Below are 23,610 nucleotides of genomic sequence, written 5' to 3'. Positions count from 1 at the left end.
AGACGTCTGAAAGCACTTCACAGGATAAACTGTAAAGTGATTTGATGTACTGTGTGATGAGGGTGTGAAGCTTGATACAGGTGCCAGGGCAGCAGTTTTTTTATCATTTGGACTTTGTTTATATTGGAGTTGAGGAGACTGGTGAAGCGTGCATTGGAAAAATCAACGGAGGTGTGAGGCGAAAAAAGCTTGAATGAGGGTTTCAGCAGGGTTTGAATTAACATAGGGGCAAAGGTGGGTGATGTAGCGGAAGTGGGGAAGGAAGGTCAGCGACCTGAAGAACAAATTTCAGAAGTAACCAAGACTCTATTAATCGCTTGTGGGAGCCATGCCAGAGGAGATATTATGGATTTCTTTGAAACTTGAAATTGGTGATTAATTCTTGCTAGTCAGAGCCAAATCATAGTCTGGAAATAAAATCTTTTTTTTTAAATATCTATAGGCCTTCTTCTTCCAGATCTGAAGTTTATAGAGGCTTGTCTTCGCTGTCTTCGCACAATATTTACAAGCCCCGTGACTCCAGTGGAGGTACTTTATACAGTAAGTGTTAAGCATCACGCATTAATGTTATACATGAATTATTATTGTGTAGGAACAATGCTGAGGATTTGGGTTGGCAGGAAAACTAATGAAAATATTGCTTAAATAGCTTGGATGTTTCTCAATATTCATTTGGCTTCGCTATCTTAGAACATCATGCTGAGACTAAGGGAAGAGTCATTTTTGGAGCCTGGAAGAAGTCTAATATACATTCTTATTGAGATCTAGTGGGTGAGAGCAGCCAGAGCAGTCTGTTCTGTAAGCATGAATACTAGATGTTAATGCTAATAATATTAATAGGTTCAGAAAAGTGATATGGGTTGTTTGGCTTCTCCTTTTCTCTACTCAAAAGAGTTCCTCTCTTTCTGTTTGGAATAATATGCTGAAGTCAGGAACTGAGACCTAATGCGAGTAAAAACCTGTATTCTACTGTGTAGAGCTCATGACAAGTTCCATGATGCATTTAGGAATACAGAATACACTCCTGGATGTTTTGCATACCATAGGGTCTCACAATGCTCCTTAAGCTAACTTGCAAAGAAAATGATGCTTTCGAGACATTTATTTTATATGAATGGTCAGGTATGCAGGTAAATGTAAGTTGTTTGATTGAAGAGAAGTGGCAAAACAGTTGCTTCTTGAAAACAGGAACTAAGTTAATGTGTGAAGAAACGTCAGGGTTGTGCTATCGAGTTTTTAAGCTCGCTGTAAGATTGAGCAGTGTTATATAGTTGTGTTAAGCTTGGCAGCTATATATCAGTATAACCACAGTACCTAGATGCAGAAATCAGCAATGTGGAGTAGTGTGAAGGAGGCCAACATTTCTTGACAGAGGGAGGCAAAATAACCAAGTCTTTGGTGTGGCATGACCCGCTCTGCCTTCCCCCATTTCCGCAACGTCGCCTGGCTCTGCCACTGTCTCACACCTCTGGCCGCCAAAACCCTCATACACGCTTTCATTACATCGAGGCTTGACTGCAAACTCACTGCTTGTCGGCCTCCCCAACTCCTCCCTCCACAGGCTGCAGATCATCCAGAACTCTGCAGCCCATGTCTTTTCCTGCATTAGGCTCCGTGACACCCTATCACCCCCATCCTTGCCCAACTGCACTGACTTCACATCACACAGAGGATACAGTTCAAGATCCTGGTCCTCTCCTTCAAAGCACTCCACGGTCTTGCTCCCGTCTAGCTCTGCGACCTCCTAACCCCCTACCATCCTGTTCACTCCCTCCGCTCAGTGGACTCCGGCCTGCTTCACTGTGGGCGGACGGGCCTTCTGCCGCTCTGCCTCCTCCCTCTGGAACTCCATCCCGCAGTCCCTCTGTCTCGTCCCCTCCCTCGCCACCTTCAAGACCCATCTCAAGACCCTCCTCTTCGACTGTGCTTTCGATCTCCCTGCCCTTCACTCTCCCCGACCCCGAACCCCATAACTCTGTCTGTCCAGGACCTTGGGACGACCTCCTGATGTGAAAGGCGCTACACAAATGTAATTTTGTTGTTGTTGTTTTGTTGCATTATCTTCGAACATGTGGCTATAACCAACATTTTTGGTGATATGCAGCAATGCCTCTAAGCTAAAGGCTTGAAACATAGGGAAGGGGGAAGGTGATATATGTATGCTGTGTTGGAAGTTGGAGGATATTCAATTAATCATTTACTAACAGAATACGTTTAACTGTTTTGATTATATTACAGGATGCTACTGTGGTTCCTCATCTGATGTCTTTGCTCAGTCGATCTCGATACACACAGGAGTATATCTGCCAGATCTTCTCACACTGCTGCAAGGTAAGAGGCTTTAACCACAAACCATCCTAATATTCTGAGGGTGTATGTTGATCTTTTAAGTGTCACTAAAGAGATGCCACATTTTAGATAATTTTACATTGCATTATGTTACATTATTTATGAAGAAACTGATCCATATTTTAAAGTTTGTGTGAATATTTGATGATCTTAGGAAAGTACCTATCACTTTAATGAGTTAATGCAGTGTATTTGATGCACTACATGATTGTACATGATTTAATACAATCACGTAGAAAGGTGGATGCGGAGACTGAATGGTATAGTGAATTTTCAGATTTGCACATTGTCCTTTTATGTTTAAGCCCTTTGAACACAGTCAGATCAATGAGAAAGCTTAATGCTGGTGCAGTGAGCCAGAAGTACAAAAGTGTTGCATTCTGCAGCGCTGAAATTACTCAACATGAATTTCATAAAAGGCCAGTGATCTATATTCATGTCAATCGCATGTGTGATTGATTCCTGTTCTTATATTTATCGCGAATATTGTTTTAACTAAACAAAGTAGAATCAACTTCGGGCAGGCAGTTAAAGGATCCAGTCCTTTAAGTTGAAATGTATCGAATGCAGTTGAACTATTTTTAGTCCGGTCACCTTAATGTTGAGTGCTTAACTGAAAACGTAATATCATGATCAACCTACAGAATAAATGCAGGGTACACTGTGTTTATTCTGTAGGATCTTTAGTTCAAAAGACCTGTAGAAATATATAGGTCCAGATCCTTTTACTTTAGTTTTATCTATGTTTCCAAAATTCAGTTCATAAAAAAATTATCAAGAAAAAAAGGATGTCTAAAGACTCTAAGGAAACATCTTCATGCAAACCATACATAGAGTAAAGCCATTATAACACGGATCTTTGGGTCCAATATCTCTGGAAAATGAAGAGAGAAAAAACAACTTCCGGGTCACCAGGTTGTTGCTGCGTCTTGGAGGTGCTGCTGACATCACTTCGTTCACAAAATGGCACAGTAGCACTTCTTGTATGGATATGCATTTTATAGGATGTAACGTTCATAGCACTTCCTGTGCATGCACTCAGTACAGCAACAACCTGACATGCCAGAAGTTATCCATTTTTCTGCCCGATAAGCCAGTTGGTCAACACAGGAAGCTGGGTGTACCATCTACTGTAGTGTTAAAATAACCTAACCAAACTGCTTAATTGGGACTATATTTTGTGAGGCTGTCCTGTACTGATTGTGGAAGACTTATTAAGAAGTTTAAGTGTCATCTTAGAACAGTTTTATTTAGTTTCTACGAGTAATGGGATTAAAAATGCAAAGGATGAAATCAAAGTTATTATTTACTTGTTTTATCCTTTACATGTGTATCATCCAGTCAGGAGAAAATCGGTCGCTGTATTTCTTCTGAAATGTTCTCCCCTCTCCTGGAATAGAAATATTAAAATAATCCTTGGTTTTGTTTACAGACTCCAGAACACCAGGCCGTCTTGTTCACCAATGGTGCAGTACAGAATATTGCACATCTACTGACGTCACCTTCATACAAAGTAGGTGAAAATTGTGTTTAACTTATATTTTCTTTTTTAAAAAAAGTACTGAAAAAACACTGACCTGGAAACCATTTCCGTCTAAGGTTCGGAAGAAATATCTAGTCTTATTTTCCACTTGTTCTTGATTAGTGGTGGTACATAAAATATTTGGAAGAATGTAGAAGTTTAAGATAATTTTAAGCTCATTTTGGTATGCACATTTTAACAGAATTTGATTCTTGATTTTTGCACAGGTTCAGATGCAGGCACTAAAATGCTTTTCAGTATTGGCCTATGAAAATCCTCAGGTTTCATTGACTCTTGTAAACGGTGAGTGACAAAAACTTGTGTTTCGTCTTTTTTTGGATCAGTATTTTTTCCACTAGGATTAACGCCTGATTGAAATGTTTACTTTGTGACAATTGAAATGGATCGGGTCATAGCAGTATATTTAATATGGAATGTGCTCTTCTCATTTTAGTGTTGGTAGATGGAGAATTGTTACCCCAAGTATTTGTGAAGATGATGCAGAGGGATAAACCTATTGAAATGCAGCTGACATCTGCAAAATGGTATCTATTCAGACTTTCTCAACAATGATAGTTACCTCCTGTAAATCTTTTATTAATAATCAAACGATCCTTGCAACTTCCATTCTTGTTATAAGAGACATTTTATCATTTAAATTGAATTGAAGATAACTTCCACAACTCTGGATTGCAACTATGTGCAGAATATTGCACTAATTGCGTTAGATTTTTTGTTAGTTCTTTTATGTTGTTAACTGAATCTATAACATTTTGTTATCTGACTCATAATTGCCTGAGTTCGTGAATGGAATTTACGATACTCAGAAAATGGGTCTTTTTTTATATAACTTTCATTTCAATCTTATTTTCCAGTTTGACTTACATGTGCAGGGCTGGAGCAATTCGCACAGATGATAATAGTATAGTTTTAAAGGTTAGTATGACATTTCAGTAATATATTTGCTTCATTTCAATAGGTGAGGATAATAGTCGTGCGAAGTGTATAATGACTGTACTCCTGTTCAGAAGATTATTTCAGGAAGCTCAGTCCTTAAATCAACAGGAAGGAATGTGTTCAAGCTAAAATGTGTTTGTTTTCAATATCAATCTGATGTTGGTCAGTAGGGGGCACTTGTGCTCTTCAGTAAACCAGGAATATTAACACTTCAGTGTCCCAATTTGCTGAGAGCGTGCAGATGTTAACACATGCCATGATAAACAAAGTACCAAAAGATCACCATTTCTAATGTTGAAAATGTTTAATTCTCAAATCAGATGAAAATCTACAGTTTTTCATTTAAAAAAAAGTTGTAAGGATAGAATGTTATGAATATTAGTCTTCGCATTTGATATAGCATCTCACTATGTTGTTGAAACATCTGAATGCATTCACTCAGGTGTAATGAGTGTATTTGTAGACAAATGGTGGCAGCCAATTTGCACTCAGTTGTGTCAGACAAACAGCCATGTTTGACCAATGTTTCTGGAGAATTAGTGGCCAGGATCTCGGGAGAGATTTCATTCTCTGGATATAGAATTGTAGGAATGTTAGCCAAAAGAAGATCCCTGCTGTTTTCGAATAGTGTCCCGGGATTTTAATGTCCCACCTTTACAGGCAGAAAGGACCTTGGTTTAACTTCTCATCGGAATGATTGCACCTCTGAATACTCGGTGCTCCCCAGTTCAGAATTGATTAGCCTGCCGAGCCTGTGAGTTCACAGGGCTTAAACCCACAACTTTCTGACTCAGGCAAGAATTTTATCATCTGAACCAGCTGTTTTTATAGTTGTTCAGGCATATTGTGAAGGCAATTTTTGTGTTCATTACCAGAAGCCCTTTCTAAAAATTTCTCAGTTTGAACCATGCTGCCCTCTCTCCCCTTATCCCTTGAGGAAATATGACTTATTGATGTTGCATGCAACCTGATTAACTTTACAAAATTTCTATCTGTTCAGACACTCCCATGCCTAGTCAGGATGTGCAGTAAGGAAAGGCTGCTGGAGGAGCGTGTGGAAGGAGCTGAAACCTTGGCTTACCTGATAGAACCAGACGTGGAACTGCAGAGGATTGCTAGCATCACAGATCATCTTATTGCAATGCTTGCTGATTACTTCAAATATCCTAGCTCAGTCAGTGCAATCACGGATATAAAAAGGGTACGTTTTCATCTGGCCAATTTACAGTGTATTTAATGTTTGTTTTTTGACCTTTTTTAATAAAGAACAATAATAATCCTTGCAGTTGATATACCGCCTTATCACGTCTTCGATACTCTCAAAGCGCTTCATAGAATATACTGTAAAGTGAATTGACTATATATTTTGTGGATGGAGCAAAGAATAAATACTGTACGTAACTAACTGCCCTTGCTAAACAACGAGTCTGGGTCTCTACAAAGCTGTTCTGCACAGTGGCTGAAATCAAGGACTTTGCGGCCAGAAATTAAATGCAATATGGTGTCTTTTTTGGTGGAGTCCTGTAGCTCAATGGTTAGAGCACTCGCCTCGCATGTGAGAGACCCGGGTTCTATTCCCAGCAGGGTAAAATGTTGAACTAATTCCCTTACTCCACACGCCTCTGTTTACCGAGGTGTAAGTAGGAACCTGGTTGTTAGTTTGTCCGGCGGATTGCTTTTCCGGGGGTAATAGTTCCTTCAAAAATAATAATAATAAATGGATCACTTCAGTCCACTACTGTTTGTGGGACATCACTGTGCGCAATTGGCTGCTGTGTTTTGCTCATAAAATATACAGTCAATTTACTTTACAGTATATTCTGTGAAGCACTTTGAGACGTCTCGAAGATGTAATAAGGTGCTATATCAAATGCAAGGATTAGTATTTTTTATAACTCAATTGCGATATTAAAGTATACAGACTTTCTGGTGAGCAGACAAAAATTGGGTATGTCATTGAAAATAAATCACTAAAATAGGCTAAATTTTTAAAATGAGTTTTGTCAAATGGGTTTAGTCTGGTTTATCACTGTGTGTATGACACCGATTGATCTTAATGAATAAATGACGGTACAGACCACACTGATTTTTATCTTTCTTAAATGCTGTTCTTTCCTGATATTCCTCAGCTCGACCATGACCTCAAACATGCTCATGAACTTCGCCAAGCTGCGTTCAAGTTGTATGCCTCCCTTGGAGCGAATGATGAAGACATCCGGAAGAAGGTGAGTCTGGGAGAAGGGCGTCCCCCGGTCCTGGCAACCAACAGGCAGGGAGTGACGTCAACCTGAGAAGGTGAAGAGAATTAACAGTGACTTTACGAAAGAGCATAATCAGATGTGAAGAATGAATGGGATTGAGACTCGTTTTGTCTAGAGAAATGAGTTGTGACGTGTTCATGTTGGAATGACAAATGCTGGTGTTTACTGTGTTGAACCTACACCAGATCCTTAAGTTACATTCTTTGCATGAGTTCATAACAATAGTAACAATATAAACCACTGTGAAGTGTAGTGTATAGTACTGACTCAAGTAATACAGTAGTTCTGTAATGTCAGTTATATAAATGCTTGCCTACTTACCTGCTGCAAACCGGAAGTACTCAGCTTCTGTTTCTGTATCAACTTTAATTTGTGGCCTGCTGATGTGTTGATTTGTGTTGCTGATGTGCAAGTTTCATTGTAAATAAAGCTTTGTGCAATGACATTGCTGGTAGCTTGTTTTCTGAATCTACAGTGAACCAAAACACTACTTCCAAGTAACTTTTGAGTAACTAAATATGGTTTGAGTTCTTAGTGAGGTTAACTATCAACCAGTAAAATGGTACCTTTACAGATTAACTTCTGGTTCAATTAAATTAGGCAGGAGTATGTTGTGTATGTACCCGGCAAGGTGAGGGAGAACAGTGTTGGAAAATGTTCATACTCCCATATTGTTCTGGTAATGTTCCTTCGCTCCCAACCTAAATGCATCCTTTTACTGCAATAGTGTGACATTACCATGATTTACTGACGCTTATCTTTGTGGCGTCAATGAGCAAGGCCGCAGCACCAAACAGTGCTGTGGACTTTGTCCATGAAATTGAACAGAGTGTGCCCAAGCTAATCTCCTCATCAGGAGCAAGTTATTCTCTATAACCAGCCTGGATAGGACCTTAGAATGAGGTTCTGTCAAAGCCATCTAGAAATGGTCACTGAAATTATTTTAATTTAACCTTAAAATGTGGTTTTGTTCATTTAGAATGGACAAATCACTTAACTACAGGAGAGCTTCGTCACTTTCTGAAGTAACAAAAAAAAGTGAGGATTTAGGGTGAGAACACTGCAAATAATTCAGAATCTGATTTTAGGGGTGAACTGATCAATCTGCTAGTGTATCTGCGATGAAGCATAATTTAAGTGACCTTTTTCAAGAGTGAAAGTCCTTTTGCTAGTCAGAGTCCCCTTGTGCAATACTGTATTCTGTGGCCCCTTATTTTTCCATCCACCAGTGAAACTTGAGGATTGGTTGCGCTTGTTGTGAAATGATTAACATTTTGTTTAGTCATGGTGCAGGCCGGCAGAAGTGCAATACTATAATACATTAATACAGCTATCGGTTCCTGGGACTCAGCTGTAGGCCAGAATATTGATGCGCCGGTCGGTAAGTGTCAGCGGTTTGGCTGGGAGAGGAACAGAGACATTGCTATTATTTCTATAAAAAAAACAAAGTTCTTGTTCTCGGTCTTTTTTTATTTCAAAAGGAACTTTTGGTAACTTGCTGGGAAGCTTGTGGAAATCGGTGTAAAAGCCCTTAAGACATGTTAAGTAATCCATTTCTGCGAATTTATATGTAATGATACAGTTTAATATATTCAGTTTCAGTTGTCGTATAACCTGCAGAAAAGATTTGTTGCTCTGGTAAACAGTGGGTTTTATGCCAATTACCAACACATATTAAATGCAGATTTGTTTTATTGACTTGTAAATCTTTATTTTCACTCATTGCTGTACCTATAGAATAGTTTTCTAACATTCTACACCAGGCCACCCCCATAGTCCCTTTGCCTTACCCATTCCCTTGCCTCCTTCAAGGTGCATCTGAAGACCTTCCTCTTTCTTTGCCCCTTGGGTCATCTTCCCCCCGCCCCCCCCACCTTCATCTCCACCCATCCTGAATCCAACCCCTGCTGTCCAGTGGCTTGGGATGTCCTCCCGACTTGAAACTCGCTATATAAATGCAAATTGTTGTTGTGGTTATTTGTTTAAACTTAAAAGAGAGATATTTACCACATCACAATATATTTTCTGAGGCTATCAATGTAACCTGCACTTTGTACCTCGTAGCATGAGGGTACTTCTCTGTAAACCTTTCACCTCGGATGTCAGAATCCCACCGTCCCCTGCATCCGTGATCTGTTGCATTGCATTTAGAACTGCCTCCTCAACTGTATGTATAGTGAGTTCATCCTCATACAGTATTCTTGATATTTTTGCTTACATTGTAAACAAAGGTAGATACAATAGGAGATTGGAGCGAGGAGCTTTATGGTAAGGGTGGGCCCCAATTGGATTTGTGCTCGTTTTGTGCTCAAGAAGCAACCGACACGGTTTGAAATTCACTCCTGTCCATGAGTTAAATTATCCATTTCCACCACTAACTTGCCAACAGATTGGAAAATAATCTGGTACATTTGAAGCATTTGTGGTGGAACTCACAATATTAACTATGAAGCTATTGCCTTGATCTCATGGTTGGATGTTGTTCAAGTCAAACTACTTTGGTTGGGTGAACTTCTGTTCCTGACTTGACTCCTCATATGAATTATTAAGCAACTTCAATTGTGCTGTGTTGTCCACTGAATTGATTGATTGCTGCTTCCCACAGAATCCTGCCCTCCTAAACTTCAGAAAGATATATTGTGCTGTGAGCCCAAGAAATAAACTATATAGTTTGTTTAAAAAAATACACCATGCTTGCCTTTTTATGTTAAAAAAAAAGGGGGAAAAAGTAAAGCAGATGTCTCATACTGTTATTGTGAAAGTGTGCCAGGTATTCAAGAGCACAATATTTTAACATTCTGAGCAAATGGTTCAGGTAATGATCTTTGAATGCTGTGTTTGTAGATGTGAATTACGAGGAGCCAAATATCTCTATACATTACTTTACTGTAATGCAGTACAACAAACTTGCCTTGATTTCTGAAGTGTATATCCCTAAAACAGGACATTTTGCCTGTGCATATCCTCCATTAAAGATTGTAAAATAGCATCTATTAATATATTATAATTCAAAAAATTGTATTGACATAGGTTAATATAATTATAATTTGAAGAATTATAATTATTCTAACCTATTATTGTCAGTACTGTATTTGTTCTATCAATGGCACTGAAGTGAGATCAAATCGCCTAATTGCACCGAATTGGAACTAATCTTTATAAGTTACATTTGACATGAGGCGGCTCACAGAGAAACATTTTGGTAACTATTACTGTGTACTAACTGCAAGTTATTTAAATCTCATATCAACATTAAGGTGACTATTCAAAAATGTTTTTCAAGTAATGGAAAAACCTAGTGATTTAAAAGGTTTGTAATGAATATTTATTAGAGAATAATGAATACCTGAGAGTGTGTTGGACGATAATCACTGTATTAGGGAGTTCAGGTGACATCCTGATTAACCCTGAAATACAATGCGCAACCCTGTATACTTCTATCTAATTCTGAATTGTAGTTTTACACTTTTTTTTATTACTATGCTGAATATTTGTGGAAACCATTGTGCTTTTGGGGATGGCATTGTTTAAGCGAACAAAAGCTCCTGGCTACTGCACAACTTCATTTACCATACAACATATAATGTAACACTGTTATACTGGCGAGTGTTGAGAGGGTGTAACATAATCTTTGTTAAGATAATATTAAACAATGAGAACAAAGCCAGAGCAGCTTGGGAATGTCATGCAACCCTGGATTAAAAATAAAATTAATAATGCATGTTACATGATATCAAACATTTATAAACTACTTTGAGTTTTGTGTCTAAGTTGACTAAAATATTGCTGATCGTTAGAATGGTACAAAGGCTTTTTAAAGTGTTCATTATCTTGATGCTTTTTTACAGAGTTCTTAAACCATTATTCTTTATGGTTATGGAATTACAGTGTTAATATTTAATTTTTAAAAAGTGCCTCTTGGGAACTTTCTCTCTTGTTTGCAGAGTTAACTAACTATTGCTACCTGAGTTTGGGTTGCTGGAGCATGCATTTGGTTTATGTGAATCTGGCTTGCTCCATGGTAAACCAATGATAAGAAACTTGCTCTTGTTGGACACCTCTGGCTACAGCATTAGCCCATCCGATTCTTGCCTAAAATCAGACTCAATTTGTGCTTTGAAAATTTGTAATTTATCGATAACTTTTTGGGGGTAGTTTCGTTTAAACGTTGAGAGTTTGTGCTGCAGTGTGAAGGAATTAAATGAATATGCACTGTCCGATCATTCAGATTAATCACTGCTTCCCTCACACTGTTGCCAGTAACTGCACTCAAGCAATAACTCTGATGACATTATTAGTCCATGTTCAAACAAACATTGTATGGAACAGCGGTAAAGTTTTTTTAAACTTTTTGATTATTCATTAAGATTACTGATGGCTCATATTTTAATGTTCAACTAAGCTGTAAAGTCCAAACTATAACTCCGGAATGTAGTTCACTTGCACTAATGAGTAACAAAGAAGTATTTAAAAAGAAACTTTGTGCACTGCTGTAATGATTGTCCTAAGTTATAGTGAACCCTCACAGTTGTGTATTCTCCTCATTTCTGATTCTGTGCTTTTTTTTGATATTGATGTCTGTTTTCTAAAGCCCTCTGGAAACTCATCCCACATTCCCTTCGCCACGCTCCCTCCCTTGCCTCCTTCAGGACCCTCCTCGTTGACCATGCCTTCGGCTACCCTCCCTGCCCTCCACCCTCCCTGATACCACACTCTGCCACTTCCCCACTTGGGTCCTAATCCCTGACTGTCCAGCTCCTTGGGACATCCTCCCGACCTGAAAGGCGCTTTACAAATGTAATTTTGTATATTTGTATTGTCCAATTGTGTGATTAAAAATATATTTTAAATTGGAGATAAATAACTTAAACTATACATATTGAAGGTAAATAAACAAGGCTAGCCCCTAGTCTTATCTACATTTAGATTTCCTCATGTGGGGCACAGAGTTCATGTGTTTATTAGTGTCCTACCCCAACACATTACAAAGCTAACCAGGCACGTTCTCTGATTCCATCTGGGAGATCTGGGAAGTGAGGGTTGAAAAATCTTGATGCTTATTGTGATGTTACAACCAACCATTTTAACAGCTCGGGCACCTGGGACGGGCTTGAGGAGAAACAGGATTTCTGCCTTCTGGTTATCTTAACTGGAGAAAAAATTAGTCTATGAGAGCAGAAAATAACAAAAATGTTTGAGGGATGTGGGGCGGAGGAGGTCTTGCCTCTTGGATAATCCTTATCAATAGTTCAAAAACTGCCCACTTTTTTTCATTATTACTGAAAAGCAAGTTCAGTATTTTGTTTATACCGAGAAAGGAGTTAATGCACTTTCAGCAAAAGGAAAATATATCTAACTAGTGAAGGAAAACAAATCAACAACCCTCCTCCCCCTTGAAAAAGGTTTAATAATTCCTGTCTTCTGCTATGCCTGCTTCCTAGGGTAAATTAGCATTTATCATGGGGTTTGTTCTGCTACAATTGTGCCACTTAGCAGCTTTCTGCTACAGGTTTAGAGTTGAGGTGCCACCTGTCTGGTTCGTGTAGGAAGCTGTTTCAGCAAATTGCGTTGGAAATCAAGATTATCATTTAAATTCAAGAGAGCTGAAAAATATTCCAGAAATAACAAGAACATGGACCATGTGGATAGATGCTCATTATGTACACTCCTTGAGGGAAAGTAATCTGTTCAATAGCTAACTATGGGTGAATAGCATATATTTATTTTAACTGACAAGTCTTTTAATGGAACGAATTAAGTGCAGATTGCTGCCAGAAAGTCACTTCTAGATGTGATGAGGACATTTCCTTGCTTCTGCATGAATTTCAAATTACTAGCTGCTACATTTAGGAATCAAATTCTCCCAGTGGGGAAGTCACTGAATGGCTGTGCTCAGAACACCTTTGATGGTGGCTGGCACTCAACAGGCCTGAGGGTTACCAGAGGCATTTTCACTTGTGCTTTTGAAGTGTATGTAGTCACAGTATGTAGTTACCTACCAGCAATAGTGCTGCTGTATTTTATGCTTTGTGTTTGATATGAATTCCAAAATGTGATATTTGGCCAGTATATGTTTCAGAATGACATTAGAGCTCATTCTTTTAGAATTAGCAAATGAAGGTATTTCAGATCTGCCTTTAGTACATTGTTAAAAACTCCATATTTCAAACATGGGCACAATACTGTGTTTTACGGACATTGAATGGCTATATTTTGATTTAACGGTTGCATATTTTATGCTGAAGTATTAGCCTTTGAAATGATATAATTCCTATTGCATTCATTTTACTTATTAACAAAATGCTAAATTCCTCTGTATTTTTACTTGAGACCTGCAGCCTGCATGAATACCCTTCAATGAATTCTGCAGCTGTACCGATCTGCCTCAGTATTTCAGCATTACGTTTACTGCCAATTTCAACACTTTCTATTGGCTTTTATTATATAGATTTGTTTTAATGTGTCATTGCAGAGTGACCTAAAAGGCTTCAATGTTGAAATTCAGATGAAATCCATGAACAATTTAAAGATTGCTTTTTACGATATCCTTTGAGTCTCCTTGATTAGAGAGCATGGTTAAAATGGGAGGTGGTATTAAGTGAAGGGCCTCAGGGGTCCATTGCTAAGATTCTCTCCTGTTCCCAGTGCACATAAAACCTGCAATTTCAAAGTCAATGCATGGTAGGTAGATTTAAAAATTATGCCAAGCTGGTTTGTGCGGGGTGGGCGGGGAGATAGAATTGAATTCAGGAAGCAGTAGTATTTTACAAACCAGTACAAAGTAATTTAATGCAAGATATTGCAGCTGGAAATACAAATCGGCACATGTATTCCATAGATTGGACAGAACTTGCAAAGGGGGAAGTTGAAAGAGACCCTAGAGTTGCCAGTTGACTAATTGCTTACCATGTCCAAACTGTGTTAGACATCAAGTAAAATAAGTGAACAAGATGTTAGTCTGCATTGCTAAATCTCTTGAGTTTGGATCCCAGAAGGTATACTTTGGCTGTACTACACTGTTGTGTTTTAAACTGTGCTTGGGGATTGTTTCATAAAATTATGATTTGGTGTGATGTAAGTGCCTTCCTTCTCTCTCCTCTTCTCCCCGCCACCCCCCCCCCCCCCCCCCCCACCTTCCCCCCCATCACAGAATTTCACATTTTTATCTTAAGTTTGTTGTATGGCATTATTGCAACTTGTGCATCCTGGCTTTCCGGAAGTCTTAATATAAATGACTGCGACATGGCTTGTAATATACAATCAAGAATGTTGTGGATTTGTTTGACCATCTCTGCAAAGCCATGACTCAGGTATCCAGTCCAGGGCAGGAGCAGTTACCTTTTGAAGCAAGCTTCACAGAAGCACAGTTCATTACTGGAATGGCTGCTGCTGTCAAGTAATGACAGACCTGCTGTCTTCTTGATTCCATGGGTGGCCACTTGCTGATTGATTGCTTTGTTACCCTGTTGAAATCTTGTGTTTGCTGGGAGGAAGCTTGCTAGGTTGTGCAGCAGGCAATTCAGGCCACATAATGATGCGATTCCTCACTTCAGAAAAGAAAAGGGTGAATCAGTATATCTACTGCCTTTTCTGGGTCAAATATACGCAACTATTGTTTGCTTTGAAGCTTTTCAGTCTTTATGAATGAACCTAATGAAAAACTTCGGGAAAATGTGGCTGCTCATTCTTATATAGATTGTAGTTTTGTTTTAAATACTTCAGTAAATGTAATGAAATTGCATCTCCTTTGCTTATTTACACCGCGTTCATTTTTCTTCTAGATAATCGAGACTGAAACTATGATGGACCGCATTGTCACTGGCTTATCTGAGTCTAGTATCAAAGTGCGGTTAGCTGCTGTCAGGTACGAATCCATTAAAAGTTACTTATTTGAAACCGAATTTGGTAGTTGATTAATGAGGAGAATGATGAACTCTGATGTTGACAGAAGTTACTGGACCTTTAAGAATCAATTTCATACAATGTCATGGTAACGCATTGTATGGATAAGAAAATAATACTTTGTGCAAATTGAAACAAAAAGTATGAAATTAGCTATTTAGAGCCCAACTCGCCAGGTAAGGGCTGAGTAATTTTTAACAACTTTGGAACCCATTCTTCCTCAATCTGCCAAAGACCTCTGTAAGATTTTGTGATTATAAATGCAAACATTTTTTAATTAATAACCATTTATTTCAAAGTTGCTATGATGAATTCTAGTTACAAGAAAGATTGGCCATCAAAGATCCAATTTGTTTGACACCCGTGGAAACCCATTGCCGTGCTTCAGTGTCCAAACCAGACAGAGTTCTATATATCTGCGTCATTTTAGCACAGAATTGAATGTGCTAAAATGGCACATTCACTCCCCAAAAGGATGCACCTAAATTACTTAGTGCCAGAAAGTATTAGGTGCAATTTGGAACAGCCAAGCTTTGGGGCCGCAGAATGCGTGTTCTAATGGAGTTTAAAACGATAAAACTGCATAGATTGCCATTGTGAACACTGAGCTGAGATGCCCTCGTATTTCACACTTGGTGACTTCAAGCACCTGGTAAATGTCATTGTGTGCATTGTATGACTGATAACTCTCCCATCTTGTGGTGGTTTGATTCTGGGATCTGAAATGAAATAAAGTTACAGCAGCCTGGAAAGCTAATCTGAAAGTTGGACCCGTGTCTGGGACTCTGTTAGCTGTATTTTACTTCAGGTTTGCTACCGACTGGACTCTAGAAGTCAGTGGGCGAATCGTGACCCTTTTGCAACTCAAGCATAAGTGATATTGGGTCCCTGTATGTGTGTGTGTGGGTGTGTGTGGAACAGATGCAGGTCTGGATTGTCATTTTCAGAAAACAAAAGTAAAGCAGTTTGAAGAAGGCTGCCCTCTGTCATTGCCTCCACACAGGATAACTCTGTTCTTACTATCACAGCAACATCAAATCAAACCAAACATTGTTACTGCAGTCACGTTTCTGGCAGATTAGCTGTTGCTGGTTGTAGACTTTGATAACCCGGACTCCTTGCTGCAGCTTTCAGGAAGAATGAGGGACATTATACCCAAGTCATAACTAATTCGATCAGTTTAACCACTCATTTTGTAATAATTACAGTTAAAGGATGCATTGATGCATTGATCACAGTGACCTTGCTTACCATTTACCGTCCATTACATTTGATACATTTTAAATGTAGTCACACTAATTTTACGCATCTTTCTCTGGCTTCGATTACTAGGTGTTTGCATAGCCTCTCCAGATCAGTACAGCAGCTACGGACAAGTTTTCAGGATCATACAGTATGGAAACCACTAATGAAGGTGCCTGGGAAGCTGGTTATATTAAAATTTCTGAATGAACGTTTAATTATTTAAGCTTATTTTTACATCTCCAATTGTTAACTTAATTCATCAATTTTACTTTTGTGTAATACCATTTTCTGCCAATGAAGGTCACTAATGCATTTTGGAAATCACTCTTAGAGATGCCACTGATAGTAATATTTGCTAGTTTGTGCTAGTGAATAACCACTTACATATAAATAACTGATGGAGGGAAACATTTGCCATTAACATAATTGGAATTATATATTGAAGTTTAAAGACTTAAAATCTTGAACCAAATTGTCGAGACGTTGAGAGTTCAAACCCCAAGTCTAGGCTTTGAACTCCGTCTCAGCTGACACTCCAATACAGTGCTGAATTGTCAAAACACGCTGTCAGATGGATGTTCAAGATCTTGTGGGATCTCCTTGTGAGTTTCTGCAGGTGTCCTGGCCAACAATCTAAACTTAAAATTGGTCATTCACTTCATAGCTTTGGAGAACAATGCTTGTGTGCAAATTGGCTGCAATGTGCACCTACAAAATACACAGTCACTACACTTAACAGTTAATAATAATAATCCTTGCATTTAATATAGTACTCACCAAGTAGTTGAGAAGTCTCAAAGTGCTTCACAGGATATACTGTAAAGCGGTGTGACTGCATTTTGTGAGCAAACATGTTAGCCAATTTGTGAGTAGCAATGTCCCACGAAAAGCCATGAAGTGAGTGATTAATTTTATTTGGGGGATTGTTGGCTGGTACACCAGTATAAATTCCCTTCTCTTTTCAAAGAGTGCCATGGTATCTTTAATGTCCACTTAGGTGGGCAGACAGAACAATGCTTTAATGTTTCATCTGAAGGATGAAGCAGACAACATCAGTGCATTTATGAGGAAACTAGATGCATACATGAGAGCAAAAAAACAATAAAGAGGCTTGGGAGGGGGCAATAGGATGTGTGGAAGCTCATGTGGAGTATAAACACTAGCAGGTGCAAGTTGGCTGAATGGTCTGTTTAAGCGCTGTCAATTCTATGTAATTATTTGTTATGAAGCGATTGCAATGAAAATGAGCCAGTTAATACATTTTTATGTTTTTGTGTATGTCTATGACTATATAATAAAACTGCCTTGACAGCGTTTTTTATGCACAGGGCATGACAAACAAAGGCTGGATTCTGTAGTAGCTTTCCCAGAATAGTCCTGCTGAGTTGGCAAACTCGAGGTTGTTAATCCAGGCAATTAAATGTGGGAAGCGACTAAGGAATGGAGAGGAGAGAGAAAAAACAACAGATGCCAGCAGCAGGGAGAAAGTGCAGCCTCACAAATACCAAGTGAGCTCATCACAATTCTGTGAAATCAGGCTATACTAAGTGGAGATCATAATGGCTTTTCAGTGCAACCAGTTAGCAGGATTTTCTACAGGAACCAGGGGAGCAGAGCAGTGGCCCCTTGGAGCCTTGTCATTGTCCTAGAATACTACCTTCCTTCAGCTCCCACCCCTAGCTCTGGTGCCCAGTCAGTATTGTTAAGACGTAAAAACGCTATATAAATGCAAACTTGTATTGCTGGGGTGATCCTAAGGAGTAATAGAGTGACTCGGAATAAGATCAACCACGTACAGCATAATAATACAAAGAAGAATTAATATTACAATTAATCTAGATACTTACATAACTCTACAAGGTCCTGTCTAAGCTGATCCAAGCGACTTTCCATGGAAACTGCTGTTACTGTGCAGTGATTATTAAACCGACAGAAGCCAATGACTCTGTTAGGATGTCTCTTTCCTGGTAATGTTCTGTTCCTCCTCAGTTTCAATCTGTAATTGAAAGTTTTGTGTCCTGGTGTAACGTATGTGTACATTTTGCTCCAGACTTCTGATTTCAAGTCAGTTGAAGACTCACCTTATGTCCTTTTTGACTTTCAGCTGTTACAAAATGCCCCTGATGAGGTACTTGTGGTGGCGTCGTCAACACTGTGCAATCTTCTCCTCGAATTCTCCCCAAGCAAAGAGGTTGGTCTTGAGTGAAATGTCAGATCTCTGCTGAGCATGGATTGCAAACTGGTCAGGCTTCAGTTATGTTCATAACCACCTTAAAAGGACAGTGAATTATTAATTTTATTTCACAAGTTTTGACAGGCTTGTTCATTGTTACAAGAATACTCACGTATTTTCATCCACTTGGAAGCCTGTCCAAATTCAGCAACCAGTAGCTGCACTGATTGGATTTATTTTGTTAGTTGATCATGACTCATTCAGCCAAAATAACTAAGTGACTGTTAACATAGGCATTACTTTTTACATAGCTTCATTCATTTGCCCTCCCGATGCGAAAGATGCTATATACATGCATCCATTGCTGTTCCATTGAATTTATAATATTAAGGGCTCACAATGACCTTGGTTGATTTTAGTTAAATGCTTTGTAAAAATCGAATGTGTTCTTTCATATCACAATAGCCCATCCTGGAATCGGGAGCTGTGGATCTATTGTGTAACCTTACACAGAGTGAGAATCCAGCACTCCGAGTCAATGGGATATGGGCTTTAATGGTAAGCATTTTCTGTAATGTGAGCTTTTCATGATCTGTGAGATGCACTTGTCCAGGAATGGAAGGGGAGGAAGTTACAGGGGCTGGAGTGGGACATCCTCCAGATGTGAAAGGCACTGAGTGTAAGTGTAAAGTTGTTGTTGTTGTGGAGTGAGACTTTGGTTGAGGTATGTCAGAACAGCTATTTAATTGGAGCTTCTCATTCTACAGACATTGATGCCCAACAACCACTTCCATAACTTTGATCAGAAATGAGGTGTCATATACAGTAGATCAGTGTGGTCCAACAGGCAGCACGCGAGCCACCAGCGGCCCAGGGGTGATTTTATGCAGCCGGTGACCTTTTCCACCATTCTAACTTCCCTTCCTGGTGACCGTCCTCCCAGGGCAGCGGCAGGAGCCGGCGGTTGGGAGGACCCAGTGCTCGGAGCCTTTACTGAAATCTGTCAGGATGGCAAACGTGTCAACCGCGGCCTTAGCAACCAACCGCTGGCTCCTGAGGGAGAGGGGGAGAGTGCTTGCCTTCTTGACAGACTGCAGTAAAGGCTATGAGCGCTATGTCCTCCGAACCGCCGGCTTCTGCCGCTTCGCTGGGTGGACGTCCACCAGGGAGGGAGGGAGTGGGTCGGAATGTTGGAAATGGTCTCGGGCCGGATGTGGCCTACGGGTCTTTCTCAAATAGGGAATGCGGCAGCCAAAATCAAAAACAGAAAAGTTCTGATGCTCCAGGTGTAGAAGGCAAAAATATGCATTTTAATAGTATGCTTACTTTTCAGAATATGGCCTTTCAAGCTGATCAGAAGATAAAGACAGATATTTTGCGGGGATTAAGTACCGAACAGCTCTTTAGATTGCTGTCGGATTCAGATGTGAATGTACTAATGAAGACTCTCGGCCTCCTCAGGAATCTCCTATCCACCAGGCCTGTATGTATTTAAAGTCTACACTAAACATTTTATTCTTATTATGTCCCACTTCACGGAATTGCCACACCCTTTCTAGCACTCGTGTAAAGGAGTATTTACTTCTCTGAAGTGCAATTGTAAGTGACAAAGCTGTTTAAACAGAAGCTGCAAGGTATCATCTTCAGGTATTTGTATATAGTATTGTGGCTGGCGCATTGGCAGGAGTATGAAGGGCAGACCAGTTGCTGGGAGCATGGACTCTTCCAACCCGGCTCCAGTTAACCCTGCAAATGGGCAGGATGGTCCTAGCTGAACAAGCTGCAGAAAAGCTTGCCAAACAGTGCTCTCAATGGCAGACTATGCAGTTTTAACTGGTTAGACTCCAGCAGTATCTCAACTCTGGGGTCTCCAAGCCTTGGCTCTTGTCAACCTGAGCCTAATACTTTCTGCAGTTAGGTTCCAGAGCGAGAGAGTGCACATTCCATTCCAATAAACATCTCTGGAATTTCCATGTACGGTTAGGATGCATGGAATTCTCATTTTGTTTTGCATACAAAGGTGATGGGTTTCCGCACGTGTTAGATGGTCATCTGACCAAATTTTTTCTTTGGATTTTTTGTGCTAAGTCTTTGATATTTTCTTTGTTCTTATAAATGTTTGTGCAGGGAACAGTTTGGGCAAAAGATTTGGCCCTGATGTACATCTCCAGATTCTTACCTAGAATTTCAGCTTTCATCTCGCCTGTGCCTCAGATTATACCACTTTATTATATCTGCCTTTTGTTTATTTCAAAGGTTACTGAACTGAAACATGTTATTTTTTATTGTACTTTGAGAAGTGGATAAATTATCTATCTCTTTGTTTTTATCGCCAGCACATAGATCAGATTATGAGCACTCATGGAAAGCAGATAATGCAAGCAGTGACACTTATCCTGGAAGGGGAGCACAATATTGAAGTCAAAGAACAGGTAGGTCTGTGTCTTTGGAGAAGTGCATTATTTAATTTGAATAAAAATGCTCTCTGTATAAATGTGTGGTTCTTAATGCAAGGCTTTCAATAAGACAGCAAATGTTTGGGTTGAATTTGGATTGAGTTCTGCACTAATCTTAAATAGATGAATTGGATGCTGTTTCAACCCTTTTGAGTTGGTTCTCTTCTGATGTCTCTTGGCTGGATAGATTAAACACAAAGAGAAATGTATTGGATAACTTGTATGTCATGAAGCTGCCATAAGGCATGATTTCTATCTTCATTTGATCTCTTTGTTAAAATCTTTCTCTCTCTCAATTGCTTGCTGATCATTTACAGTTTGTAGCAGTATAGAAACCTTTTTTGTAACTTAAAATAAAACTGGACAACAATTTCAGTTACAATGGCAGAGCAATTATCTGGCAGCTGGCTGGAGTTTTGTATGATTCAAACAGTATATTTCACTTTGCTGTGAATGCATCGGTGCAATGAACTACAGCAGGTTTGTAGAACACTCACAGCGAAGGAGGCTGATTGAACCAGACTGCAAGTAGCAGGTTGTATAACACAACATTAGTGACTAGTTCCAGGTGGGTCAGTGGAAAGACCTGGCTGTTGAGTTTTCAGGCATCATGTTGAAGAAGAGAATTCTATTTAGGTCTTCACATGTCAAATTTCGCTGAAAATGAGTCAGTGGATCCCACAGATCTGCACATATTCTGTTTATATAACGCACATTAAGTAAGGAAAATGATCAGAAAGATCAACGTTTGAGTTGTGGTATGCTTTTATTAATATTGATATGAGAGCTGTTTAGGATTATGATTTAATCTCCAGGAGGTAACATTGTGATAAAAGTGTGATAAAAGTGATGTCGTTATTGTGATTTTTATTTTTAGAAGGTTACAGGGTGCGAAGGTCTTCATCATTTAATATTGGCAAGGGAAAAATGCTAGCATGTGATAAAGATGCCCTGCTGATTTCACCCAAAATATCCAGCAGATTTTACTTATTTTCCATAATTTGATCTTGATCTGTAAATGAAATCAAAGCACATAAAAAGCTTTTCTGTGTTGAACAGTGCTGAACGAAACCCAAAGATCATGATAGATTGCTGTGTGAGCATACTCAAATGTGTTTTGAAAGGTAGTCTGCTATTTAAGCTGTACTTCCATGTGCCATATCCTGCCAATTGGAGTAAAGGTTGACTTGATGAAAGTACAGGATGTGAGTTTTTCCAGCTACTCTTCGCCAAGATCGAGCCTGTTGCTCTTCTCTTACTCCTGGTTGATATTTAGAGTTAGTCTTCATGGAAAGTTTTTGGCAGATCTATTTCTGTTTGCATAGAAAATTGCAAATTTTTACTTGTATCACTGTCATCATTATAGTGCTGAGAGATTCTTATTTTACTCTGAGCTCTAATGACCCTTGTTGTCTTCTGCTCTTAATAATCAGAAGTTTCCTCATCAGCTTGGGATTCACTGTTCAGTGTCTCTCAATCTCACAATCCAATATTTGCAAAGTGGAAGTCACAATTAGTGACTGGAATTTGGCTTTGAGAATATCATGTTTTAGACAACATTAAAGCACGACTATTTTGGCTATCACTGTTATTATTTGAGGAGTAGAGAACCCACCTTTTTTTATGAACTGAAAATCTTACTGGCAAATACATTCCAAGTGCTTTATTAGCCATAATATATGTAGTTTCAGTCAATAACTAAAGGATCATATTTCAGCTTTTCTCTTTGCCAGCTTTCTTTTTCTCCTGGTTTATTGATGTTGGCCACAAGCCAGCAGCTCAAGTGTCCGCTCTTCATTTGTGAGCCAGATCATGCTTGTCGGCAAAATACAACCACACGTGGCATAGCAGCTGATCTCATTCTTACCAATATACTTTCCATCTGGAGTCACTGGAAATATTGGTGATCACTAGCATCAGCTTTGGCCGATTTTTATTTCTCTCTTCCATGGCATTGATTATAATGTACTACCTTGAGTTTTTATCTCGCCTGAAATTACCTGACTTAGCACAGAGCAGAATTGAACCCTTAACTATCTGATCTTTGTCTCTTAGTGCTATATCTGGCAGTGCCTTTACCCACTAGACCATTGAGGAAGCAATTTCAGCTCTTTATTGCCTAAAAATACATTTGTCTTTGCAATTTCGGTCTCTGCCTCTGCAGTTGCTATGGATGCAGTGAGCACATATATCGGAATCTACTACATAGTATGTTTGCTGATGGTTCATTCAATACAGTTGACATTTATATTGCGCCTTTCACGTCAGGAGGATGTCTCAAGGCGCTGGGAAATGGGTGAATGGGAGCCGGGAGGGTAAGGGGCAGAAAGATAACTGAAAGCACAGTCAAAGTACGTTTTGAGACGTGCCTTGAGGGAGGGAGGGATTCGGGATGGAATCCCAGGCAGGGCGAAACCTTAGGCAAGTATCTTACTCCACACGCCTCTTTTTACCTAACAATAAGTAGGAACGAATGGAGTTGTTAGTCGAATGGAGGATCGCTTTCTGGGAGTAGCAATCCCTCAAAAAAAATGTGGTCATTCAATCCATAACTGTTTGTGGGACATTGCTGTGCACAATGATGCCATGTTTCGGCCACAAAATATACAGTCAATCCACTTTACAGTATATTCTGTGAAGCACTTTGAGATATCAACAATGTGATAAGTGCTATACTAAATGCAAGGATTATTATTATTATTACAGAACGGGGACAGAATGGCTGAAAGCCTGCCCACTAATGAT

General features: G+C 39.3%; 1 protein-coding gene across 4 annotated transcripts in view; it reads left to right on the top strand.

Moving 5' to 3' along the window:
* The window catches only part of armc8 (armadillo repeat containing 8), a 50,680-nt gene that overhangs the window by 12,259 nt on the left and 14,811 nt on the right, over positions 1 to 23,610 (top strand). For 3 of the 4 annotated variants that reach the window (XM_007900081.2, XM_042336153.1, XM_007900082.2), the window contains 8 exons: positions 443 to 540; positions 2,239 to 2,331; positions 3,782 to 3,862; positions 4,099 to 4,174; positions 4,326 to 4,416; positions 4,747 to 4,807; positions 5,829 to 6,029; positions 6,958 to 7,534. In XM_007900081.2, the coding sequence (XP_007898272.1) occupies positions 443 to 540; positions 2,239 to 2,331; positions 3,782 to 3,862; positions 4,099 to 4,174; positions 4,326 to 4,416; positions 4,747 to 4,807; positions 5,829 to 6,029; positions 6,958 to 7,119 (863 nt within the window). In that variant the 3' untranslated portion in view covers positions 7,120 to 7,534. Of the gene's footprint in view, positions 1 to 442; positions 541 to 2,238; positions 2,332 to 3,781; positions 3,863 to 4,098; positions 4,175 to 4,325; positions 4,417 to 4,746; positions 4,808 to 5,828; positions 6,030 to 6,957; positions 7,535 to 14,870; positions 14,954 to 16,323; positions 16,406 to 18,340; positions 18,428 to 18,874; positions 18,968 to 19,742; positions 19,893 to 20,745; positions 20,842 to 23,610 lie in introns of those variants that run through there. The other variant, XM_007900083.2, reaches the window with a different exon arrangement.

This window comes from Callorhinchus milii, unplaced genomic scaffold (genome assembly GCF_018977255.1).
Source record: "Callorhinchus milii isolate IMCB2004 unplaced genomic scaffold, IMCB_Cmil_1.0 Scaffold6, whole genome shotgun sequence".
NCBI lineage: Eukaryota > Metazoa > Chordata > Chondrichthyes > Chimaeriformes > Callorhinchidae > Callorhinchus > Callorhinchus milii.
The sequence above is the reverse complement of the archived record's forward strand: the minus strand, read 5'-3'. Positions and strand labels throughout refer to the sequence as shown.